Below are 13,180 nucleotides of genomic sequence, written 5' to 3' on the forward strand. Positions count from 1 at the left end.
TACTTTGCTTTAGAAAATGTTGACAGATTGACTTGGAGTAGACAGAGATACTTCATTTTCTGAGATTGGAGGAAAGAAAGTGAAGCCAAGTATGGACCTAGATAAGGGAAATTGATTAGTGAATACTGTTGGCCCTGCCAGTTGGAGAACATGAATTTATAGAGATGTCAGTACAGTTGTGTGATTTATCTCCTATAGTGTTTAGTCTTTTGGATTTAAGAATAGATCTTTGGGCCAGAGTGGGAGTTTTATCTGACAAGTACAGTAAAAAACTAGTAGTGCAAGGGACCAGATTGCTTATGGAAAAAGAGCTCAGATATTTAGCCATGAAGTCCAGGCTGTGTTAGAAAGGAAGAAATGCCATGAGGGGCCCAGTGGACTAAGAGAAAATGGAGCAATTAAGAAATTAGATGGCATTGTAAGACTGAAGATTTAGTATAAAGGGCAAATTGGTAGAGTAGAAAGTTCTGATCAGTGGCTGGGATTCTAGAGTTTGATATTTCTAAGGTAGTGCAGTTCAGGTGATGATGGAGGCCAGTGCGTGACCCTGAGAGTGGGTAGCAAAAGTACAGTTGAATGGAAGATACGCTGAGTTAAGGAGTTCCAGGTATTTCAAGAATAAATTGATAAATGGGTCATATACACAAATCTTAGAATCTTCTGGAATCATGGCAAAAGTTGGGATTGAGACAGATTCTGAGAACCAGGTTTCAAAGCCCTTAATAAATATGAGAAGAGTGAAGGCTACAGGGCAAAGATGTTAGGAGTCCCAAAGGATAAGGACTTCTAGATAAAGAGAGAGTTACAGCTTAGATCTAGCAGGAGAGAGCCTGGACAATGCCAGTTCCTGCAGTTCCACCTACCCTAAATCACTAATGTGGGGAGTTGGGTGGACGGGTATTTAGTGGAGAGGGTGGTAGAAATTAGAACTGCCCTCAGGGCAGAGCCAGGTTTATTTTAGAAAGGATTTTGTGGAAAAGTTGAAGGTATGGTGAGGGACTGGAAGGTGGAGTCTATTATGGCAGAACTAGGAATAACAAAGTACAAAGGAGGAGCACCTGGCTGGCTCAGTCGGTAGAGCATGGGACTCTTGATCTCAGGGTCTTGAGCTGGGAAAGGCCAGCAACATGAAGACAAGGGAGAAGTGCGCTTTTAGATCAGTGCTCAAAGATAAAACGATTGATTGACCTGGTGAGACAGTCCTTTGGTACAGGCGTTATGATGCTGGGACTGGCTAAAGGTCCTTGGCGGTGTTGGTCTGGTCTTATTTCTGATACACTAAAGATGTGATTTGGTTTTAAGACTAGAAAATGCTGGGGCACATGGGTGGCTCCGTTGGTTAAGCGTCTGCCTTCGGCTCAGGTCATGATTCCGGGGTCCTGGGATCGAGCCCAGAGTCAGGCTCCCTGCCCAGCAGAGAGTCTGCTTCTCCCTCTGCCCCTCCTCCTGCTCCTGCTTGCTCTCTCTTTCAAATAAATAAATAAAATCTTAAAAAAAAAAAAGTAGAAAGGGCAGATGAAATTGTTGAGCCAGGGTTGGAATTTTGACTGACAAATGCAGCAAAAGTGTGTGTGTGTGTGTGTGTGTGTGTGGGTGTGTGTGTGTGTGTGAAAATTAAAAATTACAAGAATTAAAACATAGAAATAAAATCGACTGCTGGCAAAAACAATGACTTGGCAGCAACCCTAGTGCAAAAGTATACTTCGCAGCAGTCAGACATGGTAGATTGTCATTACTTTTAGCCTCTTGTTTATATACCATTTTGCCGTACTAGCTCCAATTAGATAGAAAAAGAAAGAGAAGCAAAATCAGAGAGTTGAAAATGAGGAGAGATGGGAGAAAACTTAGTAACTAGTAACACCCAGAGAAGTAGAGCAGAGTACGGTTCATCATGGTGCCAAGAACAAATAGATAAAAGGAAAGGTAAGACTTGTTAGAACTGTATCCTCGCTAGCAATGTAATGCAGTACAAAAGATAGAAATAGATATAATAGAACTGATTGAGAAGTAGTGTGTTGAATTTAAGCCAAAGGATGAAATACTGTCATCTCGAGAGGCTTTGTTTCGTGAGAGCCCTCTAGATTTACACAGGCCAAAACAGTCCGACCGTGCTTACTATGCTAAAACACGCGGGCCACTTGCTTCGCAAAAGGGTAGAGGTGGGCAAACCTTTCAAAAGAGCAATAGCTTTTTCATTTTTCTCTACCGCCCCTTCCACTGCTGTGTCTTAGTTTTAAATGTCAAATCTCTACCTTTTGGGAAAATACGTAAGCTTAGGTAATTTCATTTGCTCCTGAAAGCATTTTACCTTTTCCAATTAACCTTATGTACCAGACAGCTTTTTACTGAGAACTTCTCATATAAAACAGAGTCCAGATGCTCTCATTTAGACATGTGCATGGTATGATGTTATTTTACAGGCTTACATGACTCAGAATCTGTAAATAACTTTAAGAGCTACCCTTCTAGGCACTTGTAATCACATAAAGTAAATGGACCATTGTTCTGTGGCACTGCCATTGCCCTGCGCTTGATTTTTAGCATAAGTTTTTTTGGACCCTGTCTTAACTTCAGACTTAAATTCCTTCTTTTCCCACCCTAGGGCCACTTGAATCCCTTCTGCCTACCTTACTGTACAGCAAAGTCTAATGTTACATAGGAGGGAATTAAGGATATATTGTTCTACAATCTAGCTCCCAGCATCATATTGCTATTATTACATAAAATCATTGTCTACGCTAGTTCTTATGTCTGAATTTTCTTTTCTTTTCTTTTCTTTGTCCGTGGGGCTTGAACTCACGATGCTGAGATCAAGACCTGAGCTGCAATCAAGAGTCGGATGCTTAACCGACTGAGCCACCCAGGTGCCCCCTGAATTTTCTTTTTATTCTTTTGGCCTAAGTGTCAGATTTTGTAGCCTGCCTAATACCCCAGTCCTTTTAAGATTGAGGATCTGCTTTGCTTTTGCTTTTCCTTTTGCTACCTGGCTAATTCTACTTCTGAACCCCAGCTTTGTTTATAGGACCCTGCTGACCTTGTCTGTCAGTCTATATTTCTGCTTGTTATTTGGGTATGTTCTGTGGTTGTATTCTCTATGCCTGTCTGGATGTCCTTTTACTTCATGTTGGACTTTTTGGCTGCTGATTCTTGGCCATCTCCTCCCAACACAGTATACAATTCTACTTGCCAAACTGAATTTCTTTCTAATTGTTAGGTTTGGGTCCATGCCCTGGCAAGAACTGTGAAGGGTTAGCCTACACAGTTTCATGAATATGGGGAAGAAGACAGGATACTCATGGGTCAGAGACAAAAGACTATTATTTAAGGCGCAGCAAGTGGTGTGAGCTTCATGTCGTTTCCCTGTGCCCCTCCAGTCCCACAAGGCCAGTGCAAAGGCAGGCCCAGGTTTGAACCACAGCTCAGAACACCATACTTAAGGAACACAATTTCTTTTATTTACTTTTTCTTATATTAGAGAGAGAGAGTGGATGTGTGAGAGAAGAGGGGAGGGGGAGGGTAGGAGGAGAAATGCGGGAGGGAGAGGGACAAGGAGACTCTGCGCTGAGCAGGAGCCCAACATGGGGCTCAGTCCCAGGACCCCAAGATCATGACCTGAACCAAAATCAAGAATTGGATGCTTAACTGACTGAGCCACCCAGGTGCGCCCAAGGAACACAATTTTTTGTAAGACGATTGTAAGCAAGCACGTTCAACTTTTGCCCCACAAGGAGATGATATCTTTTTCAAACTGAACAGCAGATAAATCTGTTCTTTGCCCCAAAGGAAGACACTACTCTGTTTTCCAAAGCTGTGTGCTATGCAGACATCTTTGAAAAGATTGTCCCAATTAAAAGCTGTCTGTGCATCTGACGTAAGACATGCATGAACATAAGATTCCCACGGAGAATCATCTCCCAGCAGCCCTTTGCACCTGCCTACTTTCAGGACAGATCTGCCAAATCCGCCTTGCTCTGCTGCATTTTAAAAACTCTGTTTCTGGAGATAAGACAGTTTTCTTATACTACTACCTTTTGCCTGACTCAAAGAAGTTTAGAATCCATATTCTAAGATGACTTCTTTGAGGTAATTATCATTCTGTTCAGTTGCTTGTTTGTATGCATTTTATAGCCCATAATATTCTGTTGCAATGCAGTACCTGCTATAGCCTAACTTGTCATTTTGTTTAGTGTGTAGTTTCCTCTTCCTGTTTGCATTGTGAGTGCTACATTGTACTGCTTGACGTGCCTTCACTAAGGCGTGTGATACTCAGCTTTAGAAGCTCTCGAGATACCCAAGAATGTTTTCTCTGCTGAACCATGAGATGCTGAAAGAGACAAGGACTTTAAAAGTCCTTTCAGGGGCAGGTGGCTGTTACAGTTCTTACCGCCCACACAACAGAGCTATTCTGTCTTCTGTTGGAACGTGCGTTGCTTCCGCCGCTATGCCGTGTCTAAGCCCTACACTTCTGGTTTCTCCTGGCTTTCTTCTGCCCTTTTCTTCTCTTCAGTGCTTCTTTCCTAGCAGTCCTGCCTCTGGTCGCTTCTCCCACGTTCAACTCTTGTACAAAAATCTCTGGCCATTTTGGCCATTGCGAATCAGGATGTTTCTTCCTTTATAAAGGCACACCAGTCAGCCATCATAAAAATGACAGGACTGTTTGCAATTGTCCATGTCTCTTTTGTGCTCACTGTACATACAGTATAATAAGTATTCAGTATGTGTTGAATTAATGAGTACTTTTGCATAATTTTTTTCATTGACATTGCCTTATTTGGAACATTAGGGGAGACTTCATGGTTATTAACTTCTCTATTTAAATTTGGTGTTCAAAGGTTTCTGCCCTTTAGTTACAGGTTTAATTTTTTTTCCCTTTCCTTTTGAAATTTGGCTATTTCCAAGTCCAAAATCATTCCGAAAGCCATAAAGCAGATTTTTGGATGTTTGCGGTGGCATTGAACTTAAAAGAATGTAGTGTTCTTTTGGATTTATATTTTAATACGTATATGTAAACATTAAAAATATTTTAATACTTATATTTCTTGCTATTATGTCTTCTATAGAGGTTCTTTTAATAATGCTCATTGTAAACTCGTCTTCCCTTAGAATGTGGGAGAATTTTTCTGATAAAACTGTTACAAAACTACAAACTTATGTTAAAGATGAAAAATGGACCCGTTCTTCATTTATTTTTTTAATTTTTTATTTAATTTTTTATTTTTTTAGAGCGGGAAGGGGCAGAGGGAGAGAAGAGAGAATCTGAGGCAGGCTCCATGCCCAGTGTGGAGCCTGCTGTGGGCTCAGTCCCAGAACCCTGAGATCATGACCTGAGCCGAAATCAAGATAGACGCTTAACCGACTAAGCCACCCAGGTGTCCCCAAAATGGAACTGTTCTTCCAATGTGTATGTTAATATAAGATTTGTACAGACAAATAGACCAATGGAATAGATGGGGTCCAGAAACAGCCCTCTCTTCTATGATCAAATCATTGTCAACAATTATTCAATGTAGAAAGGATAGTCTTTTTAACACATGGTGGTAGGAAAACTGGAAATTCATATAAAAGAGAATGAAGTTGGACCCTTACTTAACACCTTATACAAAAATTGACTCAAAATATATCAAACACCTAAACATAAGAGCTAAAATTATAAAATTCTTAGAATAAAAACACAGAGCACATTGTGACATTGAATTTGGCAATATTTCCTGGGTGTGACACCAAAAGTATTGGGGTGCGTGGATGGCTCAGTTGGTTAAGTGTCTGACTCTTGATTTTGGCTCAGGTCATAATCTCAGGGTCATGAGATAGAGCCTTAAGTGGGGCTCTGTGCTCAGCAGGGAGTTGCTTGAGATTTTATCTCTCCCTCCCCCTCAGCCCTTCCCCGTCCCTGCTCACATGCATTCTCTCTCTTTCTCTCTAAAATAAAAAAAAAATTTAAAAAGTACAGACAACAAAAGAAAAATAGGTTAATTGAAATGTATAAAAATTAAAAGCTTTTGTGCATGAAGGACACTATTAACAGAGTGAAAAGACAACCCATGGAATGGAGAAAATATTTGCAAATCATATATCTAATAACGGGTTAATATCCGGGCTGTATATAAAGAACTTCTGTGGGGCCCCTGGGTGGTATAGTCAGTTGAGCACCCCACTCTTGGTTTTGGCTCCGGTCTGATCTCAGGGTTGTGAGATCAAGTCCCGTGTCGGGTTCATACTCAGGGCAGAGTCTGCATGGGTTTCTCTCTCCGTCTCCCTCTGGCCCCTCCCTCAAATAAATAAATCTTAAAAAAAAAAAAAAAAAAGTTCCGCAACTCAACAGTTAAAAAACAACCTTTTTAAAAAGTAGGCAAAGAAAATTAAAAAATAAAAATAAAAAGTAGGCAAAGGACTTAAATAGACATTTCTTTAAGGAGATATACAAATGGCAAAAGTACATGAAAAGATGTTGAATATCAGCAATTATTTGGAGAATGCAAATCAAAATCATAATGGGATACTACTTTACACACATTACAATGGCTGTTATAAAAAAACCCGTGAAATAACAAGTCTCGTTGAGGATATGGACAAATTAGAACCCTTGAACATTGTTGAAGGGAATGTAAGATGGTACACAGTATGGATGCTCCTCAAAAAATTAAAAATAGAATTACCATATGATCCAGCAATCCCACTTCAGGGTATATACACAAAGGAATTGAAAGCAGGGACACAAACAGATAGTATTTGTACACCTATGTTCATGGTAGCATTATTCACAATCGCCCGGAGGTAGAAGCAACCCAGGTGCCCACTGATGGATATTTTGGTAGACAAAATGTGGTATACCCATACAATAGAATAGTATTCAGCCTTTAAAAGGAAGAAACTCTTGTTACGTGCTATAACATGGCTGAACCTTGAAGACATATGCTAAGTAAAATGAGCCAGTTACAAAAGGAAAAATATGATTCCACTTATTTGAGGTACCTAGAGGCAGTCAAATTCATAGAACAGAAAATAGAATAGTGATTGTCAAAGATAGGAGGGAATGGGGAGTTAATGTTTAATGGGTACAGAGTTTCAGTTTCAGAAGATGGAAGAGTTCTGGAGAATGGATATTGGTGATAGCTGCACAACAATGTAAATGGACTTAATGTCACTAAACTATACATTTAAAGATGGTTAAAAATGGTAAATTTTGTTATATATATATTATCACAATTTTTAAAAAAGTCTTGTAGTAGACACTATAGGATATCTAGCCAAAAGGTATGGTCTCCCTTTATCCTTATTGGCTGAGACCCTATTTTGTTTTGGTGTGTAGAACTTACCCATGTGACTTAGAAGGGGACCCTCTCCCAAGTCCCGGGATAAATTCTAATTGACTCCAACAAATCATGTTTGTTTTCGTTACACTGTTGGTGGGGTTTTTTGTTTGTGGTATCGTTTTGTTTTTAGCTAGATGTACAAAAATATTTATTATAGTGTTTATAAAAGCAAAGTATTGGGAAACAAAAACTCTAAATGTCCATCAATAGGAGGAGACTGGTTTCAGAAATCCTGGCACAAGGTAGAGACTTCTTTGTAAAAACAGCAATAACAACAACAACTCTGTAAAAATGGTATATCTCCATATTTCTTAATAAGAAAAGATGATCACATTGTTGAATTTTCTTAAATGCCCCAAAACAGCGACAGGTAGTTCTAAGGATATAGTGGGGAGAGAGAAACCGAGGGGGAGAGAGATTGAGGGAGAGGGGGAGAGACTGATGGTTTTATTACGGGAAAATATTTTTTTAAGGGTAGGTACTTTTGGTCAGTGAGATGGGAAAGGAGGTGAACCAGGAGGATTTCTGGGAAAGGTTTTCTTGCCCTTAAGGAGCATATGCCAGAAGGTACTGTCCCATTTTCTCCTAATATTGTGCTTGAATATGGCACCTGAAATTGTGCAGCCACCTTACACCCATGAGGAAAACCAGCCCTGGGCTGAAGTAGCTGCTGAGCACAGTAGGACGCAGAAATGAAAGGAACTTAGGCCTTAGGATAGCATCCTCAAGCCGCTGATTTCTTTGGGCATGGAGCCTTTCCCTCTGGACGTTTTAAATGTGAGATCATTTATTTCCTTACTTGTTTAAAGCAGTTTGAGTTGGGATTCTGTCTGTTACTTGCATTCAGAAATATCCTCCTAGCTGAGAGGAGGCACTTTAGAAACATACACTGTTACTGGAGAATTAGCTTTTCCAGTTTGTGGCGGTTGTTTTAAACTCAAGTCAGGCTTAGGTTCGATGTCACAGTAGTGGCATCTTTCCTTTGACTAATGATTTACTGGGTGCTTTTCCTTTTGATGTCATCATGTTCTAGAATGGTACAGTATACAGTACCATTTTCGAGTACAAATTGTTCTATGGTACTTTTTATATTTGGTATTTTCTCTTTTCCTTATGTTTATACATTTTTCAAAATTCTAAGAATTGTACGTAAAAATAAAGAAACACTGTACATTTTAACTAAATTCTTTAATTATGTACATCTACTTGAAGAGAATTTTGGAAGATTTAATCTATTAGATGCTTCTGTTTGCAAGTAACCAAAAAAACCAATTTAAACTGGCTCTATGTTAAAAGGAATTTATTGGCTTATATAACTAAAAAGCTAAAGGTATGTTGCATTTCAGGGAAAGTTTGATCCAGCAGCTTAACCATTATCACTAAGGACTCAGTTTCTGTCTGCCTTTTTATTCTTTTCATAATTCCGTAGTATCAGCTTTATTCTAGTGCTGGCTGTTCCCATTGTGTTAAACATGGTCACCAACAGTTTGGGCCGTGTGCTTTCTTCACTTGTGTCCGGCAAGAGGAGTTTTCCCAATTTTTCATTCTCTAACGTTGGAAACAAAGTCATAGGCTTCAGTCTGAATAGACCAATTTAGGTCATAGGGCTCTCCCCAAGTCAGTTATTGTAGTCAAGAGGGTGGAAATACGTTTACTGGCTTAAATTACAGATGAGTACCCTTGGAGGTGGCGTTGAGGTCAGTCCCATTCAGATGACACACTGATGTGCGTGGAGGAAGTGTGGGGTAGGTGCAGCCTTGGGACGGAGTCCGTTGTACAGGGAGTAGAAAAGGAGGTAAGCGGTCTCCTCTGCCAAATATCATTAGATAGTATTACTGTGTTTCTATTTCAACATTACATTGTTTTCCTTTTCTCTTTTTGTCTCATTAGCGAATTGTTTGCAAAAGAAAACTACTTGGCAGCTGTTAATGCATACAACTTAGCCATAAGACTAAATAACAAGATTCCACTATTGTATTTGAATCGGGCTGCTTGCCACCTGAAACTAAAAAACTTACACAAGGCCATCGAAGATTCTTCTAAGGTATATCTATATCTATCTATTTATTTATATATATATGGTGCCTTAAAATTGTTATCCTCTCTTTCATTGGCTTAAATGATGTCCTTAATCTTTTTTCTTTTGTCTTGTTAGTTATGCTTTTTTTTTTACTGAAAAAAGACTTTTTGAATTGACAAGAAACTGGTATTTTTTTGAGACTCCAAGACACACTATATTGTCTTAGTATATCAGTTGAAGTCCACAACTTCTTGTCAGTTTGTGCTTACCCTTTATCTTAAAGTTTTGCCGACTTAATGCAAGGTTGAAGGAAGAAAACTTGGTTTTCTTATTGTCACTACCACTTGCACATTAGGAGGATAGCTCTATAATAATTTCCCAATTTTCAGAGTAACCTAGTATATCCTGGTTTCATTATTAATTTCATGTCATTATCTTAAACTTCTAGTTTTTTTCTTTTTTTTTCCCATGTCAGAATAACCTGTTTTAAGGGAAAATCACATGCAAAATTTCTTATGTGGCTCCTTGAGATTGAAAATATGAAGGAAATAACCAGATCCTCATACTTTGATCTCATTAAGCTATTAAGAGATCTGACAATATTTTTATGATCCAGTTTTCCTTTTACTAGCACAGGGCTGTGCACAAATATTTATTGAATGAGTGAATAAACTGAATCACCCAATGTGAATATAAAGACCTCCAATGTTCTTTAATCATTCCTGCTAATAAAGATAAAGCTGTAGAAGTTTCAAATGATAAACCAAATCATCACTTTAGGAGAAAGGGTATGAATCTTGTAGAGGAACAACTGAATAATTCTTTAAATCGTTCAAAACAAATATAAGTATTTGATAAATTTCTGTGCCAGTTAAGTCAAAAATTTTGTTGGGTGAGGCTTGAGGCTTGTTTTAAAGTTAAGGTTTTTATCATGTTTTTGCTCAAGTTTAAATTAGGAAATTGTCTTTCCCTTATTTTATTTTGTAAGGCACTGGAGTTATTGACACCACCTGTTCCAGACAATGCTAATGGAAGAATGAAGGCATATATACGACGTGGGACGGCATTCTGCCAACTAGAATTGTACATAGAAGGTAAGAAATTGATAGAAATGTTTTAAGTTCCAAGTTATTCTCTGAAAAAAGTATCAATGGGGTTATTTAAGATCACAACTTTTTAGGACTCCAGTGTTTTGTATTTTTAGCATTTAATATATTCTTTGCAGTTTATCTGACAAAAAATGATTTCGAAGTGTTTAAAAAAATTTTTTTGTAGAAGGCAGTTAAGACAAGATGTGAGCATCTTGGAAAATGCTAGAGCATCCAGACAACTTTTCTATGGAAGGATGCGTGATAAAGGATATGAATGAGTCACTTAAGATACGATGGAAATTTAAAATGAACTGCTTTGGTCAGACAGACAGACACACACACACAAGCTGAGAAACAACTGATCTACCACAGTGTATGATCATTGCTTATGGTTTGTGAGACTGTACTAAGTTTTGTTTCAGCCTCATGTGTATAGAAGCCATAACATTTATTTTTCATGTTTAATGTATTTAGGGACTTTTTGCAGTTCCTCATGTTGCTCCAAAAGGCAAGACTTTGTAGTAGTCAGTGTCTTATCTTTAGTGCTCTTCTTCCCATACTTCCTTACCCAGAGGACCAGTCAACTTTGCTTTTTTCAAGGCCTAGAGGCATACTCCTTGATGATGCCTTACCAGGCAATGGGCAAGTCTATAAGGTTTTATTATTTCTGAGTTCATTTTTAAACTTGTTTCTGAGATTTTTTAGGAGGCTTTTCTAACCAAAGCATCCAAATTAGATTTATGTGCCCCACCCCCCTTTTTTTTTTTTAAGTCTCTTATCCAGCTTCATGAAGATAAAAATTATCAAGACAGGAACGAAACATTTGAAAGCATTCTTTAGAAATTGTAGCATCATAGAGTTTTTGCGCTAAAAGTACTTTTCATTTTAAAGATGAGAAAATGGAGGCTTGGAGAAGTTAAGTGATTTACCTCAAGTGGCATATGGCAAATCAGTCGCACTTAGAACTCAAGTTTCCTCACTCTCAAAGAAATTTTCCCACTGCTTCTTTTGGTAAAGACTTAGACTCATCTGGATGTATTTAACAAACAGTCCACAATGGTTTCCTTTTAAACCAGTTTTCCTCAAAGGAATTCTGTAGATATGACAACTATAGAAAAAAACCACAAACTGTAGTCTATGAATTATATTAAGTATGGATTGAGTCTACCAAAAATTTTTTTTTTAAATCTAGAATTTCTAAATAAGATGTCATTTATTATTTTCTCATCGAGGTAATAAAAATGTCCTTTTTATATGTGAGTTTTATTCAGTCTGTTCATGCTTTAATGAGTTTAAGCTGTTAGTTTATTTGTACTTGAATTTAAAATAACTGCTTCTCGGATGCTTGGATGGCTCAATCCGAAGAGTGTGCAACTCTTGATCTTGGGATCATGAGTTCAAGCCCCACATTGGGTGTAGAGATTACTTAAATAACATTTAAAAATCTTAAAAAAAAAAAAAAAAGCAAACCCAAAACTGCTTCTTACTGAACCCTGAATGTAATGAGTGTAATTATTCCTGAAATGACTGAAAATTTTCTGCAGTCTTTTAGAAATACTACATAGAGATACGTATATGAAAAGGAGTATCTGATTGAAAACCTGGTACTTGTCCTGAACCATGTTCTTAGTGGTTATTTTTATAAAAAATATCATCTGGATAGCACAAGTATTTATAAAATATTAATTTTATTGACCATCATTGCTATATAAATATAGGCCTACAGGATTATGAAGCTGCACTTAAGATTGATCCATCCAATAAAATTGTACAAAATGATGCTGAGAAGATTCGGAAGATAATTCAAGGAACAGAACTAAAATCTTAATGACTGCTGAAGCAACTAGGTATTATACTAGGTATTTTTTTAAGTTTTTCAAAAAGAACTGGAGGCATGAGGAATCTTTGTAAATATTATGGCTGATGGTGCAGAATCCCTTTCTTTTTCGTTCTCTAGTTCTGTAGAGGGCAAAATATTATAAATCTATAGAAAATGAACTGTTTGATTTGAATGGTTTCTGAATAAGTAAATTAGGAATGATCTAATTCTTTGCTTCTTCAATACATGGATTAATTACATATATATATTTGTTGCTGTTATTGCTGTTGTTGAATTCAGCTTACCCTTATAACTAACAAAATATTCCTTGGTGTGATGAGTACTAGGACATTACTGATTCATTTCTGACAAGGTAAAATTTGAAAGTAAAAGACCATGTTTATAATTTTTTAAATTAAATATACTACTTAATTGAATGGTTGACCTTAGTTCAATCAGTACTGATGTTCATTTAGTATTCAGTGCACAAAACCTTTACTTCTCCATCCTGTTGTGGGAAGGTAGACCAGTTCAACCCAACAAAACAACTGTTTGGAAAACTTTTTTTTTTTTCTTTTAAAAGATCTTATTTATTTGAGAGTGTGAGTGGCAGTGGGGGAAGGACAAAGGGAGAGGGAGGAGCAGACTCGCTGCTGAGCAGGGAGCCTGACTCAGGACTCAGGACTCGATCCCAGAACCTTGGGATCATGCCCTGAGCCGAAGGCAGACACTCAACCCACTGAGCCACCCAGGAACCCTGTTTGGGAAACCTTATTTTCAACCTTAACTCTATGTAGTGTTCCCCAAAGCATTGATCATATTTCATACTATCTGGTGAAGGTAAGTTTTCTAGTGAGATGTTTTCTAGTGCCTTCAAGTGCAATAGGAAAAAGAAAAAGACAGCAAAGGGTGAAATGTTAACACAAAGTATTATGAT

General features: G+C 37.8%; 1 protein-coding gene across 1 annotated transcript in view; it reads left to right on the forward strand.

Moving 5' to 3' along the window:
- The window catches only part of DNAAF4 (dynein axonemal assembly factor 4), a 54,677-nt gene extending 41,858 nt beyond the window's left edge, over positions 1–12,819 (forward strand). Inside the window, exons 7-9 of the mRNA XM_008706000.2 lie at positions 9,204–9,357; positions 10,322–10,427; positions 12,143–12,819. Of these exons, the coding sequence (XP_008704222.1) occupies positions 9,204–9,357; positions 10,322–10,427; positions 12,143–12,252 (370 nt within the window). The 3' untranslated portion in view covers positions 12,253–12,819. The remainder of the gene's footprint in view (positions 1–9,203; positions 9,358–10,321; positions 10,428–12,142) is intronic.
- The last annotated feature ends 361 nt before the right edge of the window (positions 12,820–13,180 follow it).

Source organism: Ursus maritimus, unplaced genomic scaffold, assembly GCF_017311325.1.
Source record: "Ursus maritimus isolate PB19 unplaced genomic scaffold, ASM1731132v1 scaffold_35, whole genome shotgun sequence".
Taxonomy (NCBI): Eukaryota; Metazoa; Chordata; class Mammalia; order Carnivora; family Ursidae; genus Ursus; species Ursus maritimus.